Genomic DNA, 22,532 nt, shown 5'->3' on the forward strand with positions numbered 1-22,532 from the left:
TATGCTAAATTTTTGATAATTATACAATGTTATATCATTTTTATTAGTTTTATACAAATTGATTTAATATATATCAAATCTATATTAAATATTAGTAAGAAAATAGTAAAATCTATAATATTTAATGAAATTTATTTTTAAATATAAATTAGATTTAAAAAATTTCTTACTGCACCATGTGCAGGAAACCACCTAGTATTACAGAAAGTCTCAAACAAATCATTCTTTTTTCTTTCTTTTCTTTTTTGAACAAGGAAACAAATCATTCTAAGAAAATCAGAATGGTTTACATGTTTAAATCGAATGACTTGACAAGCTGAGCCGAAACACACATCCTAGCTATAATATCTTGGGGAAGATGGACCGGTGGTACCACTTTGTGTAGTTATCCTGCACCAGAAAAGATTCGAACTCATCTTTCCATCGGATAAAATTCAGTTTATGTGGGGCGCAAAATATAGCTATCATATTTGTTGTTACATAAGCTACTCAAGATCCGTTCAAATAACAACCACAAAACCGACTTGAGTAATGGATTTATGAAAAGATTGGTAATTAAATGGTAAGTTGTAGAATGTTTGTGATGCCTTAAGACACCTTCATGTCCATGTCATGTTGGTTTATCGACAACAACTTTGACCCACAAATTGATGTGCTTAGACTGGAATTTTAAGACAAGTTTTCTATATTTTGAGTTTTTTTTTGGATAATCGGTTTGCTAAACCGTATAGAAATTGCAAATGACCGATGCGGTTCAGCTCAGCTCATCGGACCAAGACACTGATTCCATGGGTGGGTTAGTGACAAGGCCGATCAATCTACAGTTAGACAGACATGACATACTTAAGTTTGATTTAGCCTTAACCCGGTTCTGGTTAGCATTTTATATGAGTGGACCAAGACTAAACCCTGGTTTTCTTGGATTCAGCACCAAAAATAAATAAATATCCTGAGTTATGAATGTATGGTTGTTCTTTGTTAAGTCTCCCTCTCTCTCTCTCTTTGGTGTTGTTATATGGACATGGTAACTAGTAGACAAGAAAAGATCATTAATGCGATACATCCAACATTCAAAGCACATGAAGGGTAAGTTGTCAGAAGTAAACATCAAAGCCTAGACAGCATAGAGACTCAAGATTGTTCCAAAACACTCCAGCTAAGAAACGAGAACAGCAACGTTTTTCTTTAGATATGCAACTTTAATTATCCTGCTTTGAACAAGCTGATTATTTTTTATTTTCATTAATTACTCATACCACAAAGTTCCCGGTTCAAGACTCAGATCGACTTGCTACCTCTAATCCGTTTCCTACAAAAAGAAAATTGAGAGTAGAATAATCTGTAAGTTAAAACATACATGAATAAACATCCCAACAAAGTTGCATGCAATTCTTGTATATTAATGGATTCAATGCCTTTGCTCTGAATATTAAAAAGAGGAAACAAATTGTTTGGGAGTAATAGTAATTAGTATTAAGCATGGATTATGAGCAAAAGGAGACAAAATTACCATCAGGATCAAAGAAGAAAACTTGCTTGACTTTTCCATCAGGAAGAGACTTCTGGAAAGTGTCTATCCCTTTCTCCTAACACCATTCAACGACAGAGAGAAGATCAATGAAAACCTCAACTAAAATCAGTACTGAAACCATTACAGAACACTAGATGAAGGTCAAAAGACTATAACAGAGTAAGAATTAACTATTTCAGCGCCAGTTGAAAAATTCAATACCAAACCATATGATATTGTACAATGAAAGCTCTCATGTAAAGAAGGAAGACCTTGAGAGAACGAAGGAAGGAGTCGAAGTTAGAGACGGAGAAGCAGATATGGTGGCCCATAGGGAGATGGCTAGGATCTCGAACGGCCGAGGTGGCGCTGTAAGGACCTTCAGGGAGGTTTGTTGAAGTGTTTCTCTGGATGATGTGCATCGCAAAAGCACCTGGTAAGTTTAGCCATATCACCTTCAAGTCTCCAAAATCAGGGCTTTCGATCTCCTCAAACCCAAATACCTACAAAACGATGATGTATATGATCAAAGAAGAAACATTAACTTGATCAAATCCTATAGATTCTACTGCAGATGGGTAACAATCAACAAACAAACACAGCAGAAAAATTCTAGAAGAGATAACAAAGAGAAGGCTGATTAGGTGATTTGATTACCTCTTTGTAGAACTGGGCGAGGCGTGTGACGTCGGATGATTCTCTCGCGATATGGCCTAGAGTCGCCATGTATCTTTGGTTCTATGAACAGAGCTAAATAAGCACACAACACAAACTTATTGACTAATTAAATAAGATCAGTGATAGTAGGCAGTCCATCCCCAGTCATCATTTTTATTGGTTACGTGGCGTCGAACCGACATAACACATATTGAATTAACACCACCGTTGAACCGGTCGGTTTAAAGATGCATTTAGCTAAAGCTTAGATAAAATGTACTTAATCCGTTTCACAGAGAGTATCACTTAGACACTTTTCACACATATTAAAGAACTAGTATTTATGTTTTCATTAATATCACATATCTAACCAATAGTATTTTAGATAAATCAATTTATTTATAAAATCAATGTTTTTTACAATTAATTTTGAGCTGAAAATTTGTATAAATTGCATTAGTATTGTAGAATGACACTCTTTGTGAAACAAGAAAAATGAGCTAAAATGATACTTAATATGAAACAGAAGGAGCATAAAAAGTGTGATTTTTGAAACTTTTCACACGAATTAACAGAATTATTGAAATATGTTCTAATTAATTATATACTTAGTTTTTTTTGTCAAATATTAATTATAGTTAGTTAATAATGCTATAAATTAAATTATTTATAAGATCATGCAATTTATAATTAATATTAAACTACAAAAATAAGTATTAATTACATCAAAATTCTAAAATAACATTTTTTGTATAACAAAATAAAACTTTAAATGATATTTTTTTATAAAACGTAAGAATTATCTAATTGAAATGAATTTTTTAAAATAATAATGTCAAAAATTCATAGTTTATAGATCTTTTTCCTATAATTTTTTAAAATCTTTAGTATTTAAAATCTAACCAATACTAATTGGAATCTTAATAGTATATACCGGTTAGACACCCGGTCCGATTCCAAACCGATTTCCCGTACTCCACCCCTTCTCTCATATGTTCAATCGCACTCCCATCTCTCAGATCAGAGACGTCCAATTCAACTCTTCAGTGAACTAATTCCAGCGAAAATTCTCCGCTACGTCCGCCGAGCCCATCGATCGGCTAAAGATTTGACATGGAAGGGAACTCTGGCGGAGGAGCGGCCACGGGAGGAGGAGGGGGAGGGAGCGATGTGGAGTTGGTGAGCAAGACGTTGCAAGTGGAGCACAAGCTGTTCTATTTCGATCTCAAGGAGAATCCTCGCGGAAGGTACCTCAAGATATCTGAGAAGACGTCGGCGACAAGGTCAACCATCATCGTTCCTTCTTCAGGCATACCCTGGTTCCTCGATCTCTTCAATTACTACGTCAATTCCGAGGAGCATGAGCTTTTCAGCAAAGAGTTACAGCTCGATTCCAAGGTTTCGTTAACTCTCCATCTCTTTTTTTTTAGCACTAACGGGCGTTGACTTTTTTGAGTTCTGTGTGGTTTTAGGTGTTTTACTTTGACATCGGTGATAACAGGAGGGGGAGGTTCTTGAAGGTATCGATTTGTCTTTTTTTCCGACAGGAGTCTAAGCTCATGTTTTTCAGATTGGATTGTTGTCTGAATTTGAAGTCTAGGAATGTTCTTTTTAATAGTTTGAGATCTTTGATAGGAAAGATATCGGTTTCTCGTTTTCCGACAGCAAGTCTTTAAACTCATGTTTGTCTGATTGGCTTGTTGTCTGAATTTTGAAGTTTAGGAATGTTCTTTTTTGATAGCTTCAGATTTTTGAAAGAAAGGTATCGGTTTCTCCGTTTTCCGACAGCAAGTCTTTAAGCTCATGTTTGTCTGATTGGATTGTTGTCTGAATCTGAAGTTTAATAATGTTCTTTTCATATTGGTTATCAGATTTGATATGGGTTTGATCTGGTTTAGGTGTCAGAAGCATCTGTTAGTAGAAACCGAAGCACCATTATTGTTCCCGCTGGAAGCTCCCCTGATGAAGGGTGGGCAGCTTTCAGGAACATATTGGCTGAGATACATGAAGCATCAGGGCTTTTCACGATGCCAAATCAGGTTAGGATACTCTCTAAAACATGTTAACTAATAAGCTCTCTGTTTTCTCGGGTCTCATTCTGATTTTCTCTGGAAAACAGAAACCTTCTGATGGACAGGAACACCTGGTTGGACTTTCTGATGATGTTGGCGCGGGATTTATACCTGGCCATGGTAACCAACCGGCATCTTCTTCTTCAGAGCTTACTGTGGATCGAGCTACTGACTTGCCTGGCCAGGATGAAACCGGATTGACGGGTGTTTCTAAAGTAATCAGAGCTGATCAGAAACGGTTCTTCTTTGATCTTGGGAACAACAACAGGGGCCATTTCCTCAGGATCTCCGAGGTAATCTTCTTGGAAGAAACTATCTTTTTTTTTTGCTGTTGTTTAGACTCTTGAGAGCTTTGTTTTTAATAATGCATGAAAATATAGGTGGCGGGTTCTGACAGGTCGTCGATCATTCTACCGTTATCTGGTCTAAGGCAGTTTCATGAAGTGATTGGTCACTTTGTGGAGATCACCAAAGATAAGATTGATGGGATGACAGGTGCAAATGTCAGGACTATTGATCCTCCTCATAGATGAGCACTTGATTCTTCTAGGGGATGGGGGAATTAAATGGAATCCATTCCAAATTTTCAATCCTCTTGAATCTCAGCGACTTCCCTAGTAGCTGTCTGATCACCTGTGTGCAATAGTTTCAAGTAATTTATCTCCCCATTCACATCATCTAAAAATAATTCAGCAGGATCATCATTTGGCTTTAGTAGCAGATTAAAAAAAGTTTGGAGTCTGCAACTGGAAATAAGCTGAAGCCATCTACCATTTGCATCTATCCCTCCCTCTCTCCTTCCCCCCACTCTTCCCATTTGGTTATGTTTTGTTTTAACTTGTTTTTTTGTTATCAGTTTGGGTCATTGGTTGTATATCTGTTGACAGCTTTGCATTTCAGTTGTAAAAGAACATTGGGTTTGGGCTAATGCCAGTGTGTAATAATAATCAATAAATAATTGATGTCCCATATGGGTTGAGCAAAGTCTGAATATGAGAATTTGTAGAGGGAACAAACAGCTTCAGACAAGAAGAGCGTGGGAGAGTTTTGAGTTTAAACTGTCAAAAGCAGAGACAAATAAAACCAGGTGGTGGAAACGCTGTCTTTACCAAGAGATTTAAAATTTGAATCATAAAAATACAATTTATTATTAATTGTAAAGATTAATCCTCAACATATATAAAATCGATAATACTAGTTAGTGCAGTACAAATAAAATCGTTAAGCATGAATCTAATCAAATAGGTAATATTAATCACTTATTTAATAATTTTCATAATTTATAGTTATAAAATACAAATAAATTAGTATAAAAAAAATTAAAGTAGGTGATTTTTTATATATATCCTCTTCGATAAACCACCACAATCCTCTGAAACCCTAACCTGTACAATAGCCGCCTTGTCTAGAAACATCTTTTCGACCTGTATTGATTTCAAGGTTCGTAACAGCCGACTTATCCTCCTTTCATCCTCTCTCTCTCTCTCTCTCTATAAATATCTGGTCTGATTCATGTTTTTCTTGTAATAATCGACTGTAGAAATAATGAAACCGAATCAGATCTCGCTCTAGATCTGTTCACAATCATCAATCACCATCATGTCGCTGCTTCTAAAAGACGACTCGATCCAAATCCGCGAGGTATGGCACGACAACCTCGAATCAGAAATGGCTCTGATTCGCGACATCGTCGACGACTTCCCTTTCGTCGCGATGGACACGGAGTTCCCCGGTATCGTCTGCAGACCGGTCGGAACATTCAAAACCAACACCGAGTACCACTACGAGACACTGAGAACGAACGTCAACTTGCTCAAGATGATCCAGCTCGGTCTCACCTTCTCCGACGAGAGAGGAAACCTCCCGACCTGCGGTCCCGACGACAAGAAGTACTGCATCTGGCAGTTCAACTTCCGCGAGTTCGATCTCTCCTCCGACATCTTCGCACACGACTCCATCGAGCTTCTCCGCCAGTCGGGGATCGATTTCGATAATAATAAACGAAACGGCGTCGATTCGAGGCGATTCGCGGAGCTTCTGATGTCTTCGGGGATTGTGTTGAATGAGAATGTTCACTGGGTTACGTTCCACAGCGGGTACGATTTCGGTTACTTGTTGAAGCTGTTGACGTGTCAGGATCTGCCGGAGACTCAAGTGGGATTCTTTGAGATGATCAGAGTTTATTTCCCGAGGGTTTACGACATTAAGCACTTGATGAAGTTCTGTAATAGTCTCCACGGTGGTCTGAACAAGTTGGCGGAGCTGCTTGAGGTTGAGCGAGTTGGGATTTGTCACCAGGCGGGGTCCGATAGTTTGTTAACTTCGTGTACATTCAGGAAGCTGCAGGAGAATTTCTTCATTGGTTCCATGGAGAAGTACTCTGGTGTTTTGTATGGGTTAGGTGTTGAAAATGTTCAGAGTGTTCACTGAAATAAAAGGAAATAATTCTTGTTTGTTAAAATTAAAGGTTTTGTTTAGATTCATGTTGATGGGTTTATGTTCTTTTCACGTCACAGATTAGGTGTTTAGAAGTAGCTAGATGATATTCCAACACTCTTCTTATAACAGTTTATGTTCTTTATTTAGATGGTTTCGTTTCTTACATCACATTACAGAAATTAAGTTTGTTTCATTGAGGGATCTATCTACAAGAATTGGAATCCAAATAGTTTATATGATCATTAAGCAGAATACGAATGACACAATATGCTTTCAAAATTAGTTGAAAGTCTTTTAGAAATAAACATGACAAATTTCTTTACATAATCTTTTTTTTAGTTTATTTTCACAAAAATAAATCTTCAAAGAAAAAAATGATTAATTTTTTTATTATGAAAAATGTTAACTAATCTAAAACTTAGGGTTTATATTTAAGCCGCTAGGTTTTAGGGATGAATTCAAATTTTTAAAAATAAAAAATAAATATTAAAATTTTTAAAATAAAAAAAAATTTATTTTGGTCATTTTATTTTGGGATTTTTGCAAGATTGACTAAAAACTCAAAGTCAAAACCTAAAACTAACCCATGCTTTTCTTGGATTTTTCTTTTGTCCTATTCACCCTACAAGTTCATGATATTCACGAAAATGCCATCAATTTTTTTTCTATTTTTTTTTTCCGAAAATGACATTTTTACTCTCTCACCCTCATCATCTTCAAGTAATTACAAGATTTCCATTGTCATCAATACCCCAACCACCATGAACAACCATTTTGAAGCTCTTAATGCACCTAAAATCGATTTCCACTCTCTCTTTCTCACTTGTTATGAACTAAAAACAACATCTCTTTCACTTTGCCTTCATATTCATCCAAAAAACTCAAGCTTTTGATTCAAAATTTTTTATGGTTTATAGAGCCATTCAAGCATACTATTCTTGGTGGGTTACTTTCGTTTGAGATTCTGGGTGGTTGGAGAAGACTATGTGTGTTAAGGAAGTCATCTCACTAGTTTAAGGTATGAAATTGAAATTTTTTCCAGATCTGTTTGCGTAGAAGACTTACCCGTAAGTAATCTGGCTGTAGAGGACTTACGGGTAAGTCTTCTGGTCAAACGGACGACTTACTTTTAAGTCGTCATCTTTGTTTGTTAAAAAAAATCTAGAGAATACCCTAGACGACTTACTGATAAGTCGTCTAGGATAAATGAGTTAGTTTTGCATTTGACCGAATTGTGTCAGATATTTGACTTTTCCTAGACGACTTACGAGTAAGTCGTCTCCGGGAAAACAAAAATTTCAATATTTTATTAAATCTGGACGACTTATCTGTACGTCGTCTAGGTTACTTTTGCAATTGGAAAATAAAACTTAAATATTTAACTTTTCCCAGCGACTTACGCGGAAGTCGTCAAGTAAGACGACTTACTTGAAAGTCGTCTAGGATAAGCAAAGTCGTCCAGATTTATTTCCTAGATTATGGTAAAACCTTGCTTATCTCGGACGACTTTCTTGTACGTCGTCTGCCTGGACGGCTTTCAGGTAAGTCGTCTGGGTAAAGTTAAATATATAAGTTTCTTTTTCGAATTGCAAACTAACCTGAGAAGACTTACAAATAAGTCGTCTAGCTTTAATAAAATATTGAAATTTTTGTTTTCCCTGAGACGACTTACTGGTAAGTCGTCCAGGAAAAGTCAAATATCTGATACAATTCGGTCAAATGCAAAACTAACCCATTTATCCTAGACGACTTGGCAAGTCGTCTAGTTTTTTTTTTTAACAAACAAAGCTGGACGACTTACTTGTAAGTCGTCCTATTTAAAATTCAATTGCAAAAATGACATGTTTGGACGACTTACTGGTATGTCATCTGCGTCAATGTTTAGTAAACTTTCATTTTCTCTATGTTTACTAATGTGTTTTATTTTGAATTTTTGTAGATGATGCGTCAGTTACATGCAGTGTATGGAGAATGGTTGTTGAATGATTGCCGTTGGGATTTTGTGGTTGATAATGTCAAAGGAGCGAGAATCATTTTTTTGGGGGAAGGTTCGACACATGCTGAACTTCTTGCAATGACTCAAGAAGATTATAACCTGGACATGAGCACAGAATCTGTGGAGATAACCTACTCATTACCAGCAGAAATGATGCAGGCTCCAGACACCCCTCATATTCATGTTACAAGTGATAGACAAGTTCGAAACTTGCTCGAGATAACCAAAACGCATGGAGTACGGCTTTGTGTATCAAGCCATAGCAAGGTGGAAACGGTTTCAGAGTTCAGGGAAGATGATGAAGCTGATGAAGCTGATGAATGTTTTGAAGATGATGATGATGATTTGGTTGAAGATGAAAATCATGATGGGGAGGAGGACGATGGGGAGGAGGATGCTGGTATCTCTATTGTTGCTAAAGCGGACGAGAATGGTGAGGATTACAGTGTTTATGGAAAGGTTGAAGATGAGGATGAGGAAGATGATTATATGTGTTTTGAAGATATCGAAAAGATTGAAGGAGGAAGATCGAATGGTAACAATATCTATGTCAACCAGAGTTTTGTTAGCAAGGTTGCACTGCTTTCAGAGCTGCGTTTGACAGCAGTGAGGTTTAAGTTCTCCTTCAGAATATACAAGTCAACGAAAACTCTCCTTGTGACAACATGTCCGGTTAGTGGTTGTCAATGGAAGGTCAGAGCAAGTGTGAAACATGGGACAAACACGTTTTGGGTAACAAAGTATGTGGAAAAACATACATGCTCAGCGGGAGACCGACTCGCTCAGCGGAGATACTGTACTCCGAAGTATGTTGGTAGGCTTTTCATTGATCGTGTTGGAATCATTGATGGGTTGAATCCGCAGCATATCACTGATGCAATGAAGAACATGTTTGGCATGACGCTTGATTACACCACTTCATACAGAGCACTTTTATATGCACAAACATTGGTGAGAGGATCAGCAGAAGATTGGATATTCGCGTCTGCCATCATATCTCGAGCAAATCTCCTTAGAAAAGAACTTGATTCTATCAATAGATTTAAGTATCTATTTCTCTCTTTTGGAGCTTCTATCAAAGGTTTTAAGTATCAGAGAAGGGTCATTGTGGTGGATGGGACTCACCTAAGTGGGAAATATGGAGGTGTTATGTTAGTTGCAGCCGCACAAGATGGGAATTTTCAGATATTTCCATTCGCTTTTGGGATCGTAGATGCTGAAGATGAACCTTCTTGGGAATGGTTTTTCACAAAATTGGCTAGTTGTGTATCTGATGAGCAGCCTCTGGTGATAGTCTCTGACCGGCACGCGGCCAGTAAAAGTGCGTGTGATAAGGTGTTTTCTTGGGTAACCCGAGGAATATGTTATTATCACCTTCAAGATAACATTGTCAAAAAGTTTAAAGGGAAACATCTCTTGTACTTGGTGAAAGGTGCTGCTTATGCTCATACGGTTTCAGATTTTGACCGGTACATGGCTGAGATACGGAGTGCAAACCCGGACCTTGCAACGTATTTGGAGAATGCCGACGTCATCCTATGGTCAAGGGTTTATTGTCAGGGGGACATGTACAACATAAAGACAAGCAACATCGTTGAATCTATTAATTCCGCTCTGAAGCGAGCTAGAGGATTTCCGGTTCAGTTCCTGTTGGAGTTCATAAGGGAGAAGCTAGGAAAGTGGTTTTGGAAAAGGAGAGAAGATGCTTTGAGTCTCCCAACTCAACATAGTCGAGGTGTTGAATACTTGCTTGTTGTTCGATCGGAGATAGCGGATACGATGATGGTACAACCAATTGATGGATGGCGATTCTTTGTGAAAGGTGGGAAAATGGACTGTGTGGTTGATTTGAAACATGGAAAGTGTGATTGTGGTGTCTATGCAGCAGAGAAAATACCTTGCTCTCATGCTATAGCTGCTGGAACATCTGTTGGTTTGCATATCTCCACACTTGTATGTCCAGTGTACTCAAAAGATTTTCTGTTTGCAGGATACTCAGAGAATATATATCCTTGTGTTGGACAACAAGTTGAGGAACGCACATGCTTTCCTTCGGAAGTAAAACGTGGTCCGGGAAGACAGAAGAAATCAAGATGGCAATCTTAGTTGGAGCTATCCAGGATGAGAGGACGCAAACCCTAGAAGCAACACATGGTTTATAGATGCTCAAAATGCAAGGAAACTGGCCATACGAAACCACAATGTAAGTCGTCCAGTGATTAGTCTTCCAGAAGACTTTCCATATGGTCGTCCATAAGGTCGTCCAGTTAGTCGTCCAGGGTTTTTTCTTCCAGAAGATCTTCAAGTTAGTCGTCCAGTGATTAATCTTCGAGAAGACCTTCAATTAAGTCGTCCAAAAGGTCGTCCAGTTAGTCGTCCAAGGTTTTTTCTTCTAGAAGACCTTCAAGTTAGTCGTCCAGTGATTAGTCTTCCAGAAGACCTTCAATTAAGTCGTCCAGAAGGTCGTCCAGTTAGTCGTCCAGGGTTTTTTCTTCCAGAAGACCTTCAAGTTAGTCGTCCAGTGATTAGTCTTCCAGAAGAACTTCAATTAAGTCGTCCAGAAGGTCGTCCAGTTAGTCGTCCAGGGTTTTTTCTTCCAGAAGACCTTCAAGTTAGTCGTCCAGTGTTCAGTCTATGTACTAAAAATTTGTGTTATGAACTTATCTGTGTCAACTTCAAATTGCACTACCAAACAAATTTGAGATGGTCTTGCCCTTTATATTATCTGAAATATAGTTACAAAAAGTCACTGCTCAGAAGACTTTCCAGACTACTTATAGTTAAGTCGTCCAACATTCCAGACGACTTAACTGTAAGTCTTCTGCGCAGAATATAGTTACAAAATAGGGATCAAATTCAAATACAAAATAGGGATCAAGTTCAAATACACACATCAGCCTAATCTACCATACAAAATAATCTAAAGTGGCTTGTTTATCACCCGTCATACGTACCCAGGATGTCATCCATGTCATTGTTTTCGAACTCATGCACGTCAAGAAGCTCTTGAAATATATCCACTGCCATCTTATCCCTCATACTCTTCCCGTTGGGCTTAGCAAAATCTTTTTTACTAAACTCTATCCCAAGAGCATGACATTCAATGTACTTTAGAGTGTACACGCCACAATCACCAGCTCGGGCTGGAGGTATATTGGTCGGTCTCTCATATGTGAATGGCTCCAGGCTGTATTGGGCACGTACTTCGTCTAAGGAAGCGTACTCAACAAGCAGATAAGGGACCATGTAGAGAAAAGGCTCCATTACTACATCGAGTTCTTCTGGGGAGATACTGGAACAAATGCTGTCAAAGACGACTATGTGCCTCTTAGGGATCGATATCCACATAGCAATCCAATGACTGTTGGCGAAGTTTACTGGCGCATAGATATCATCAATATCCATCCCCCAAACCTTGTTCGAGTGGCAAAATGATGGTATAGTGCATGCATAAAAATTCCACGCCCCACCAGAGAGTCTTCTTCCTAAACCATTGTGATCGGGCTTCGAGTACTTAAAATCCTTGAAGTTGAATCTCCATTGCTGAGCCAAGAGATGATCAAGGAAACACATTCTCTCGCTCCTGAAATGTTGTGGGTTAGTGTCGTACCTCTTCCTCAGCACATTAATCCAAGCATCAATATGCTGCATATAAAATAGAGTACAAGTCAGAAGATATCATACGACTTAGTGGTAAGTCTTCTACATAGACGACTTACCAGACGACTTACGACTTACCAGACGATTTACAAGTAAGTCGTAGACGAATTAAGTCATCTGATAAGTCGTCTACGTAGAAGACTTACCAGAAAACTTACAAGTAAGCCGTCTACGTCATAGCAGAAGACTTACACAGTCCTCCAGCCACTCTAGGGAGGTTCAGAGGATTTGATACCACCAAGTTGTACTTTTACGGGGTTTTTTATCGAGAGCTGTTCTATAATGACTGCAAACACAAAATGTTGAAAAGCAATCAGGTTTTATGGGAAAAGCAAGCTATTATGTGAAAAGCAAGCTATTATGGGAAAAGCAAACACTTACGGACAATATTTCAACCAATCAGCGAGCTCCTTCAACTTCGTCTTGTCAATTGGTGCAAAAGGATTATATCCTGGATAAAGCTTTCTGTTTGAAATGATCACTCTGGCCGTGCTGTTTGCCGTATAAGGAGACTTCTGTGAGGCAGCAAGTTTCCTTGTTCGATCACTCTTTGCACGGCAAAGTGCCAAAGCAGCATCCATCTTTTCTAGATATCTAGCATCCTCCTTCTGTAAATCTGAAACAGTGGATTGATTTTTGTCCAATAGAACAAGGCTCGGTTCTGGAGCTTTATCTTCCAAGGAACTAGCATCTGCGGGCACATCTGCGGGCACATCTGCGGGCACAGCTGCGGGCATATCTGCGGGCACATCTGGACCTTTATCCTCTGCCAAGCTCTTCCTTCCCGCGTTCGTCCCATTGACACTTTCACTCTGCAATATACAAGATGAGTTTATACAATAATAACCAAAGATCCATTTCAAACAATAATAACCAATGAGTGTCTTCAAACATGGAAAAAAATACATATATAAAATCCATACACTATAAACAAAGCACACATGTTCTAACATACAAGAAACAAAGCAAATGCAACTTTTCAATTCTTATTCTTAAGACTTTGTCTAGTCAATCTCTTGTTGTGGGAGGATTCGTTACTAACCCCGGGTTCGAGCGTCGGTTTAGGTGGAGAGATAGTGTTTTGAGATGATGTCCCTTTCCGTTTTGTGGTGATACCAACCTTCTTCTCCACAGCTTCCACCCTTTCCGACAGATACTTGATCTCCTTAAGGCACGTCCCAAACCCTTTCCTCATGGCATCAGCTATGTCCTTGAACATGGTTTTAATATCCTCTTTGGTCAACCCACCAACAGTCGTAGTCACCTCTTCACTAGCCTCTGCAGCTGCCTCTTCACTAGCCTCTGCAGCTGCCTCTTCACTAGCCTCTGCAGCTGCCTCTTCACTAGCTTCAGCAGGTGCCTCTTTACGAGCTTTCTTCCGAGGTCTTGGACTGTCTTCCTTCACTACCTTTTTCTTCGCTGGACTCACAACCGCTGGCTTTGTATTGACCCAAGTATCGGTGACTTCCCAGCAATCCATGGTCCACTTCCACGGTTTCTTCACAAACATGAGTTTAATTATGTTCTCCGCGAGCGTGTCCTCAACATCAAACTCCCATTTTGGAAACATTTCAGCAGTGTCCTTTTGAACAAAGTTGATCACCCTAGTCTGCAGTAAATAGAAGATATGAACTTTGATATTTGACGGATTAAGAAAGATGGGAAGAAAAGACTTCACAGACGACTTATAACTAAGTCGTCTGAAAAGTCTTCCAGCTGGACGACTTAGTAGACGACTTATAATTAAGTCGTCTGGAAAGTCTTCCAGCTGGAAGACTTAGTAGAAGACTTATAATTAAGTAATCTGGATAGTCTTCCCAGACGACTTAATTATAAGTTTTCTACGAAGTCGTCCAAATTGAAGTAAATACCTGACTGAGGATAGCCTCTTTAAACTGTCTGCATCCTTTGCGACCCTTGTAAGCCAGTATCGGTGGAGACGGATTGTTTGGGAGAGGATTACCAAAAGTATAACCCAATTCCGGAAGAGCTGTGTACACCCAGACCTGGAGAGCTTGCGCAAACCCATTAATAGTGTAACAACCCAAAATATCTCTGCCCTTCACAGAGTCCATCAGCACCTTAAACGCGACTCTCCCCCATGGATAATTCTCAAACCGTTCTAGCTCCATCACTAGCCTTGCCAGACTAACCTGTGTAGGGGTTGAATACTTTCTCCCTTCAATGTATCCAATGAAGATGGCAAGGTACGCGAGCCGCTTGCGATCATCCCGAGACCACCCTTCGCATCTTTCAAGTGCTGCTATTATCTCCTGAGTAGATGGCCCAGCTTCGACATGAACTTCCAGCATCTCCTAAAAAGAAGTCAACTCCTTTGTAACAACAGAGTGAGGTCTCTCAAGGTCCTCGATGTACTCGCAGTTTAGACCAGTGAGATTTTCAAACTCTAACAGTGAAAACCTCACAGGTTCTGGACCAACGAGACTCCACAGCTCATACTTCTTATTTATGTCCAGCTGGAAACCGAGCATGTAATGAACCAGCCTTGAAGCCCAATCAAATCCCAGCTCTTGGAACTTGATGAAAACTCCCAACTTCGACTCCTTCAGCTCTTCATATTCGTCATCCTGAAGAGCTTTCTTTAAAGCAGCATGCAACGTCCAACAAGTATGATACGAAATGCTTTGCACTGCAGGGGGCTCTTCCCCTAATGTATATATCCTACGGGGGAGTTCTGGCATCTCCATTTTTTTTTCCTGCAAAACAATCAAAGACAACCATCTCAAACAATCAAAGACTTATAATTAAGTCGTCTGGCAAGTTTTCCAGCTGAAAGACTTATAATTAAGTCGTCTGGAAAGTCTTCCAGCTGGAAGACTTTCCAGACGACTTAATTATAAGTCTTCCAAGACTTCCAGTTTTATGTTCACCTTTTCCTCAATCAATCACTCGACAGTAAGAGATATAACTTACCGGCGGCGGAGTTCAACGAGACGCCTCTGAGAGAATGCGCGCTAGGGTTTCCTCTCGGATCTTAAATAGAGGAAGCGGCTGTGAGAACGGTGGTGAGAACGACGGTGATAACAGCGGAGAGATAACCGGCGGTGAGAACGATGGATTAGAGAGAATCGACGGAAATCGCCTTCGAAATCGCCTTTGAGAGAAACGGCTTTAGGGTTTTCTGATTTTCGATAAACAGTGAAAAAAAAACACCTTATATATGGCCGGTAAATAATACGGTTAGGTTTAAAAGTACATTGTAAAATTAAAGGTTTGGTCCGGTTTGGACGACTTACTAGTAAGTCGTCTGTTGAATACTGTACATCAGACGACTTACTAGTAAGTCGTTCCAGACCCTAAATTTAACCCCTAAACTAAATTGACTAAATTAACTAACTAACCACGTTATAAACCTGTAGTTATACTTAAATAGTGTTTACTATACACAGAAATAAAAACACTTAGGTAAATTTTAAAGTTTTCAAAAAAACATTTATGCATTCCAAAATCTAACCCTAAGAACACATACAATACTACAACATATGTTGGCAAAACCTAAACCAAAGAATATCATGACTCACTACTTTCACTCATCTATGTTGAAAACAATTAATTTTTGTTATATATTAATTTATATCTCTTAAAACATATGTTAATTACATGATTTCAATTTTCCACTTATCAAAATATTTTTTACAAAATTTTTAAATTATTTCTAAGTAAAACTAGTCCAGACGACTTACGGGGGTTAGAAAAGTAAAAAAAAATCGGTTTTTTTGTTTGTTCACAAGGGGTTGGTTGTAATTTCAATAGCCTTTTATGTTACTTTTGCATTTGATTCAAGTTTGGGTTAACCTTTGTGTTTGAAATCAAGTTGTGAGTCATATTTGGCAATTTTCCCTTTTATTTTTTGAAGATTATTTTTGTGACAAAAATTAAAAAAAAACTATTTAAAAAATTGTCCAATAAACATTATAGTTGGATTTTTGACATAAGCGGGCTGGAATTTAAATTGCTCGTGCTTAGATCTTCTATATGATTAAACTTCCCGCAGCAAGATAGAAAGAAAAAGACTGATCCGAGAAGGGAAAACTGCCTGTTACACAACCCATGCCATATACAATCCAAATAAATGATACATGCTAAATAGTATTTAACTTCACTTGATTATAATTTAAATAAACTATCTGAACTTTTTAAAATGTGTGTAAAACTATTTTAATTCTGACGGAAATATTATAGACATGACACTTTTTTTACCTAAACAACGAGACAAGTTAAACATGACACTTAAACAACTAGACTAAAGTAATCTTTTGAATTATAACATAAATGTAAATTTATATCATCAGTGGCTGAGGAATCCTACAGCCGTTGACGTTTTCATGTCCAAGCTCGATATCCGGAAGGTTGAGGTACTGCCTTTAATATTTTTCCAAAAACTCTCCGTTGAAAATGAACGTAGCAAACCCGATTACATCCGGTGGCTTGATGGACAACCGGAAAGCTCTGTTCTGACGGATCGAATGCTGATATGTTGCCTACTTGCCTCCCTAGATTGTAGATCTTGTCCATCTGCAAGTCGTGAGCGTGTTGGATGAGGTGTGAGAGAAGGAACCAAATCTTGGTTCTATAAAATAATTTAATTATATATTATAAATGTACATGATTTACCAAAAACTTTATATAAGAACATTGGTAAAAAACATATCAAAACATTTGCATCTTTAAAATGATACTATTATCTGGAAATTGATTTTGCTGATTTATCATGTTTTTCATAATTTTAGGTAATTTTGCTTATTTGTCATATTCTTAATAATTTTGAATAATGAGTCATCAATTAAAACTTATACTAATCAATTTAAATTTATACTATTATTTGAAACTTTATTTAATAATTTGAGATAATGATTATGATAGAATTCTAAATATTCTATTCAGTCCGATCTTTAGATACGTAATATACATTAATTAATTTGTAAGAGATTTTAATTAGTTGGAACTCTATCATATGTAAATAGTATATATTATATATGTGTTCATAATTTTATTATCGTTCTTTAGTCTTTTTCAAAAGGAATATGTACATATATATATATATATATAATGAGTTGGACGTAACTGTAATAATGAAAAATATTTAAGGTCTTAATAAAGATAACACGTATAACATGTATTGTAAAAATAATTAAATAAGTGGAAATCAGTGTTATAATATAATTTTAAGAATATATCTTCAAACAAAATTATGTATTATATGATATTAAATATTCTGCTTTAGACAATCTTTAAAATAATATTTTATAGAATATGTGGCTTACTGCTTTAATATGTATTACCTTATTTTAAATAACTAATTTACAGTTTATTATAGTGAAATAATATTATATTTTTTTATAGTTTACATAATTTTCATCTTCATCAGAATATGAGTTTGTAGTTGTAAGACAAACAAAATCATCTACGTCCTGAAGTTTCTTCAAATTATTTGAATTTATTGATATTTTTGATTAGAATCCTAATTTTATTAACATAATATTATGTTTAATATAAAGGCAAATAAATATGCCAATGTCTTGAGAATGTTTAGTGGGATCTCTTATATTATATTTCAGAATGTCTTGAAAATATTATTGATTAATAATTGTGTACATAACTAAACTTAATAATTAATCTTGGTTAAAATTTCTAAATAAATTTATATTATGTTTTCAAGTATTATAATAGAATATTTTCAAACTTAAATATTAGATATATATTACAACTCATATATAGTAGTCAGTTTCAAAAACAAAAACAAAAAATCATATGGTAGTTTCTCTTTATAATTTTTAGTTTTGTAATCTTACACATGTGTTAAGATGATTAATATAATGAAATTTATAAAATTTCATGTTATTCTTTTATTATTAACCAATCAAAATCTCTCTGTCGATTTTTTTTATCAATAAATTTAATTTTTTAAAATTATTCTAAATTCAAATATATACAAAACTTATTTACTTCAAGTGTATTTGAATAATATTATCCGGAAAGTAATCTAGTTCTAAATAATTTTATAATAACGGTTGCTTGAATAATAAAGATCGTAATGCTTATATTAATGATGTACCAATCAATGCTTTATAATGCTCTGGCATGTCATATGATATCATGGTGTATTGTGCAGTGTTTGATAAACTTATTATCATTTGAGGTAGGCCTGGGCATAACATCCGGAATCCAAAATCTGAACCGAACCCGAACCAAAAAATCTGACCCGTTATCCGACCCGAAATGTAAAAAATACTTGAACGGATCTTGTAGGGTGGTACAAAAAATATCCGAACCGGAAGTGTTATTAACTGAATCCGAACGAGTAACCCGAAAAATCTGAAATTAATAGTCAATATAAATATTTTGAAATATATATAAGTATTTTACTTATTAAATTCAATATTTGTGGTAATATGATATATAATAATAAATATTAAAATTTTAATAAATGATTTAAGTACACAATTAGTTATAAATAAATATTTTATAATTTGTTCATTGAAATAAAAGTCTACTCTCTATAGGACAATACGTATTATTTACAAATAATGTGTTTTCATGCTTGATTTAACATTTTATTGTTATTTTTTTAGTTTTATGAGTGATAAATTAATTTTTATTTACCACCTGAATGCCAACGGCTACTTGAACTGGGTAATTTGAGGAACGATGAGCAGTGAAGAACGCGAGACGATTACTAAACCGAACTAATTGACCAGGTAAAGCCCATTGAAAAGGCCTAAACAGTAAAATCATTATAAACCCTACTATATATATAAAGTAAAAACTCGTTACTCAATTGTCGCATTCCTTGTACAAAACAACCTCCTCGTCTTCACAGCCTCTCTCTCTTTCAAAGGTTAGTCCCCCCTCCTCACTCTTTTTGTGTAGGAACTGATATTTTATATCTATGTGATCGTCGAGTTTCTTAATTTCAAGGTTCGTAGCAGCCGACTTATCCTCCTCTCATAATCTGTATATGGTATCTATTTGGTTGAAACTCGACTGATTCATGTTTTCTTGTTTAAATCGAAACAGGACCAGATCTTACTCTAGATCCGTTACCATTCATCATCATGACGATGTTTCTGCAAGGCGATTCGATTCAAATCCGCGAGGTGTGGAGCGACAATCTCGAAGCAGAAATGGCTCTGATTCGCGAAGTCGTCGACGACTTCCCTTACGTCTCGATGGACACCGAGTTCCCCGGAATCGTCTTTAGACCTTTCGAAAATATCAAAACCATCACCGAGTATCATTACAAAACGTTGAGAACTAACGTCAACTTGATGAAGATGATTCAGCTCGGTCTCACGTTCTCCAACGAGAGTGGAAACCTCCCGACTTGCGGTTCCGACAAGTACTGCATCTGGCAGTTCAATTTCTGCGATTTCGATCCCGTCTGCTCCATTTCCAACCAAGAATCCATCAAGCTCCTCCGTAATTCAGGGATCGATTTCAAGAAGAACTACGAAAAGGGGGTCCACTCGAAACGCTTCGCCGAGCTTCTGTTGACCTCTGGGGTCGTGCTGAACGAGAATGTTCAGTGGGTTACGTTTCACGGGGTGTACGATTTGGCTTACTTGCTCAAGGTATTGATTATCCAGGATCTACCGGAGAAGCCGAAGGGATTCGATGAGTTGATTAGGCTTTATTTCCCGAGGTTTTGTGACATTAAGCACTTGATGAAGTTCTGTAATGGTCTCAGTGGTGGTCTGAACAAGTTGGCGGAGCTGCTTGGAGTTGAGCGTCTGGGGATTTCTCACCAGGCGGGATCGGATAGCTTGTTAACGTCGCGTATATTCATGATTCTGCAGGATTCTTTCTTCAATGGGTCTGTGGAGAAGTATTCTGGTGTCTTGTTTGGGTTTTCTGTTGAGAATGATCACTGAAATGTTTATGTATTGTATGAATGTTATTATGTCCGTCTTTGTTCTGCTTGTCCGCGCAGAGTGTTGTTAATTTGGTTGGTGTGGAAAGTATATTTGTGGATTGTCTTTAGAGTGGTTGTATTCATGTGTAAGGAATAATATGTTGTTATATACGACTGTGTTATATTTTCTTTTGTGGAACTGAGAATGGAAATTTGTATTTTCATGACATGTTTGTTACCATTGATTTTGTTAGCGTATGAAATTTTTGTCTGTGTCTTGACTTGGCATATGATCTAAATGGTGGAGTGATAAGCAACCACACGTACAATATTATTGCTTAACGGAACCGATACAATCTCAAGATCTCAGTCAAGACCTTGAGCCCTCAAATCCAGAGAACAACCTCTTTGAACTTACCTTCAAATGCAGAGACACTCCCTCTGATTTGCCTAACAATTCTCTCTCATCTTTCGATGCCTCTCAACAACAGTCATAGATCTTTATTTATGTACACTTAAAGCCCATTTAAAAGGCCCAAAACTGTAAAATCATTGTAAACCCTAGTCTATAAACTTATTACTCAATCCTCGTCGTGGTCGTAGTCTCTCTAACTCTCTTAAGGTTAGTCACTCACTCTTTTGTACGAATTGAATCTGTTATCTGTGTATGTTATCGTCGAGCATTCTTATTCCTCCGACGACTTTGCTTATTGAAGAATCCGAATCTGCTTTGGTTTTGTTTGCAGATTCAAAAGGACTTTTGCTTCTCTTCGTAAAGTCACCATGTCTGGGTAAGCTTTTCTTTGGATGTAGCTATGTTTGATGTTACCACATTTCGTTAAAGGTCTCGTGAATCGGTAACTGATACTGAAATTTAGGTTTTATAGTTCATTTTTAGTTGGTTTATTACACCATATTCTGTTTTGTTCATTTAGGTTTCACCTAGGAAGAATCAGTAGTTGTAACTTGTAGTGTATGTAAGCGTACGAGCTCGGTCTGGATAATTTGGTTTTGGGTTAATTCGGTTCACACTAAAGCTTGCCAAATTAAACCGAAAAGACTTGATCCGGTTCGACAATAGGTTAGTTCGTTTATCTAAAATTCTACTGAATTGGATCCAATTTTTCGATTCTAGTTTAATTTGGTTAAAATTTTTGGTAATTTCGTTTTAGTTTGTTTAGTTTGGTTCAAAATTTGGATATGATTTGGGTTTGTATAAATCAATATGATTTGATTATATTTTTAAAATAAAAATGTAAAACCGAACCAAAAAGTTTGGTTAGGTTCGGTTAATTTCCATAGGCCTATGTGTGTTGTCTAGTGTTGCTCACTCCTCTCGTTTATTTCAGGGAAGAAGCTGCTCCTGCTGTTGTTACTCCGGCTGCTGAGCCAGCTGCAATTCCAGAGGACATGGATCTGTTGACTGCATTGGAGCTGACTCTAAGAAAAGCCCGTGCTCACGGTGGTGTGACTCGTGGTCTCCATGAAAGCGCCAAGCTTATCGAGAAGCGTGTTGCTCAGCTTTGTGTCTTGGCTGAAGACTGCAACCAGCCCGATTACGTCAAGCTAGTTAAAGCTCTATGCGCTGATCACAACATCAACTTGCTTACTGTTCCAAGTGCCAAAACCCTCGGTGAATGGGCTAGTGTAAGTAGTCTTTAGTTTCGTCAAACTCTAGATGTAAATGAGACTTTTCATATTAATAATCTTGAATGTGGTTGCTTGCAGCTTTGCAAGATTGATTCAGAGGGTAATGCAAGGAAGGTTGTTGGATGCTCGTGCCTTGTGGTCAAGGTAAAGAGTCTTTTTTTTTTTTTAACTCTTATCTTGATCGTATAATGTGTTTGACTTGTGTCTGGGTATTTATTCGTGCTGCTGTGTGTTTACTCTTACAGGATTACGGTGAGGAGACAACTGCACTCAACATCGTCAAGAAGCATATTGAATCTAACTAAAATCAGCAAAGTCAAGATTTCAGATGCTATTTCCTCTTGTTTTCTTTGTTTTTTTTTTGTTATTCAATACTTGTTTAGTGGATATGTCTTGAGATATGTTTGAGGCAATAACATTTTGATGTTATCTAGCTCATATTTACTAATACTCAACCTTTTCACTCATCAGAAGGTTTTCTTATCTGCTCCCAAGGGGAAAAATTATGCGTTTCAGTAAACTCTGATTTTGACACATGGTTGAATCGTCAGTCAGATGATCAAGAACCAAGCCATGATAGACCGTAAATCCAAATCGTTTAACCAAGAACATCGTAATGACACAGTTGCAACATAACGGCAGCCTAGTTGCCTTAATCGTTGGGAATGAATACAG

At 37.2% G+C, this 22,532-nt stretch overlaps 5 protein-coding genes across 7 annotated transcripts; 4 read left to right on the forward strand and 1 right to left on the reverse strand.

Annotated features, from left to right (window-relative positions):
• Positions 1-148: 148 nt before the first annotated feature.
• On the reverse strand, positions 149-2,420 carry LOC106390170 (lactoylglutathione lyase). Of its 2 annotated transcripts, XM_013830575.3 has the most exons (5): positions 2,168-2,420; positions 1,783-2,013; positions 1,511-1,586; positions 1,257-1,309; positions 149-390 (listed from the first exon to the last, which is right to left on the reverse strand). In XM_013830575.3, exons 1-4 carry the CDS (start codon positions 2,234-2,236, stop codon positions 1,272-1,274), a joined length of 414 nt encoding a protein of 137 aa, XP_013686029.1. In that variant the 5' UTR covers positions 2,237-2,420; the 3' UTR covers positions 149-390; positions 1,257-1,271. The 2 variants fall into 2 exon arrangements, with proteins under 2 accessions (XP_013686029.1, XP_022556280.1); XM_022700559.2 differs by lacking the exon at positions 149-390 and having other exon boundaries at positions 1,030-1,309.
• A 710-nt stretch (positions 2,421-3,130) lies between these two features.
• On the forward strand, positions 3,131-5,208 carry LOC106396423 (transcription factor Pur-alpha 1). Its single transcript, XM_048756526.1, has 5 exons — positions 3,131-3,565; positions 3,640-3,687; positions 4,066-4,206; positions 4,287-4,532; positions 4,620-5,208. Exons 1-5 carry the CDS (start codon positions 3,281-3,283, stop codon positions 4,770-4,772), a joined length of 873 nt encoding a protein of 290 aa, XP_048612483.1. The 5' UTR covers positions 3,131-3,280; the 3' UTR covers positions 4,773-5,208.
• A 343-nt stretch (positions 5,209-5,551) lies between these two features.
• Positions 5,552-6,820, forward strand: LOC106396867 (probable CCR4-associated factor 1 homolog 7). The gene is made up of 2 exons (XM_013837371.3): positions 5,552-5,679; positions 5,780-6,820. Exon 2 carries the CDS (start codon positions 5,839-5,841, stop codon positions 6,667-6,669), a length of 831 nt encoding a protein of 276 aa, XP_013692825.1. The 5' UTR covers positions 5,552-5,679; positions 5,780-5,838; the 3' UTR covers positions 6,670-6,820.
• A 12,278-nt stretch (positions 6,821-19,098) lies between these two features.
• On the forward strand, positions 19,099-20,434 carry LOC106396709 (probable CCR4-associated factor 1 homolog 7). Of its 2 annotated transcripts, none has more exons than XM_013837177.3 (2): positions 19,099-19,193; positions 19,373-20,434. In XM_013837177.3, exon 2 carries the CDS (start codon positions 19,411-19,413, stop codon positions 20,224-20,226), a length of 816 nt encoding a protein of 271 aa, XP_013692631.2. In that variant the 5' UTR covers positions 19,099-19,193; positions 19,373-19,410; the 3' UTR covers positions 20,227-20,434. The 2 variants fall into 2 exon arrangements, with proteins under 2 accessions (XP_013692631.2, XP_013692632.2); XM_013837178.3 differs by having other exon boundaries at positions 19,128-19,273.
• A 293-nt stretch (positions 20,435-20,727) lies between these two features.
• LOC106391224 (40S ribosomal protein S12-1-like) lies at positions 20,728-22,324 on the forward strand. Its single transcript, XM_013831833.3, has 5 exons — positions 20,728-20,829; positions 20,954-20,998; positions 21,557-21,854; positions 21,936-22,001; positions 22,103-22,324. The coding sequence occupies exons 2-5, from the start codon at positions 20,991-20,993 to the stop codon at positions 22,160-22,162; spliced, it is 432 nt and encodes a 143-aa protein (XP_013687287.2). The 5' UTR covers positions 20,728-20,829; positions 20,954-20,990; the 3' UTR covers positions 22,163-22,324.
• The last annotated feature ends 208 nt before the right edge of the window (positions 22,325-22,532 follow it).

The sequence above is a fragment of the Brassica napus genome, chromosome C4, assembly GCF_020379485.1.
Source record: "Brassica napus cultivar Da-Ae chromosome C4, Da-Ae, whole genome shotgun sequence".
NCBI classification, from domain to species: Eukaryota; Viridiplantae; Streptophyta; class Magnoliopsida; order Brassicales; family Brassicaceae; genus Brassica; species Brassica napus.

Excerpts from the sequence above, each read along its gene's own strand:
- LOC106396423 (XM_048756526.1), top strand. The coding sequence starts at position 3,281 with ATGGAAGGGAACTCTGGCGGAGGAGCGGCCACGGGAGGAGGAGGGGGA. Across the intron at positions 3,566-3,639 it reads AGTTACAGCTCGATTCCAAG|GTGTTTTACTTTGACATCGG; the intron begins GTTTCGTTAACT and ends GTGTGGTTTTAG. Across the intron at positions 3,688-4,065 it reads GGAGGGGGAGGTTCTTGAAG|GTGTCAGAAGCATCTGTTAG; the intron begins GTATCGATTTGT and ends GATCTGGTTTAG.
- LOC106391224 (XM_013831833.3), top strand. Across the intron at positions 21,855-21,935 it reads CCCTCGGTGAATGGGCTAGT|CTTTGCAAGATTGATTCAGA; the intron begins GTAAGTAGTCTT and ends GGTTGCTTGCAG. Across the intron at positions 22,002-22,102 it reads GCTCGTGCCTTGTGGTCAAG|GATTACGGTGAGGAGACAAC; the intron begins GTAAAGAGTCTT and ends TTACTCTTACAG.
- LOC106390170 (XM_013830575.3), bottom strand. The coding sequence starts at position 2,236 with ATGGCGACTCTAGGCCATATCGCGAGAGAATCATCCGACGTCACACGC. Across the intron at positions 2,014-2,167 it reads TCGCCCAGTTCTACAAAGAG|GTATTTGGGTTTGAGGAGAT; the intron begins GTAATCAAATCA and ends ATCGTTTTGTAG. Across the intron at positions 1,587-1,782 it reads CCTTCCTTCGTTCTCTCAAG|GAGAAAGGGATAGACACTTT; the intron begins GTCTTCCTTCTT and ends GAATGGTGTTAG.
- LOC106396709 (XM_013837177.3), top strand. The coding sequence starts at position 19,411 with ATGACGATGTTTCTGCAAGGCGATTCGATTCAAATCCGCGAGGTGTGG.
- LOC106396867 (XM_013837371.3), top strand. The coding sequence starts at position 5,839 with ATGTCGCTGCTTCTAAAAGACGACTCGATCCAAATCCGCGAGGTATGG.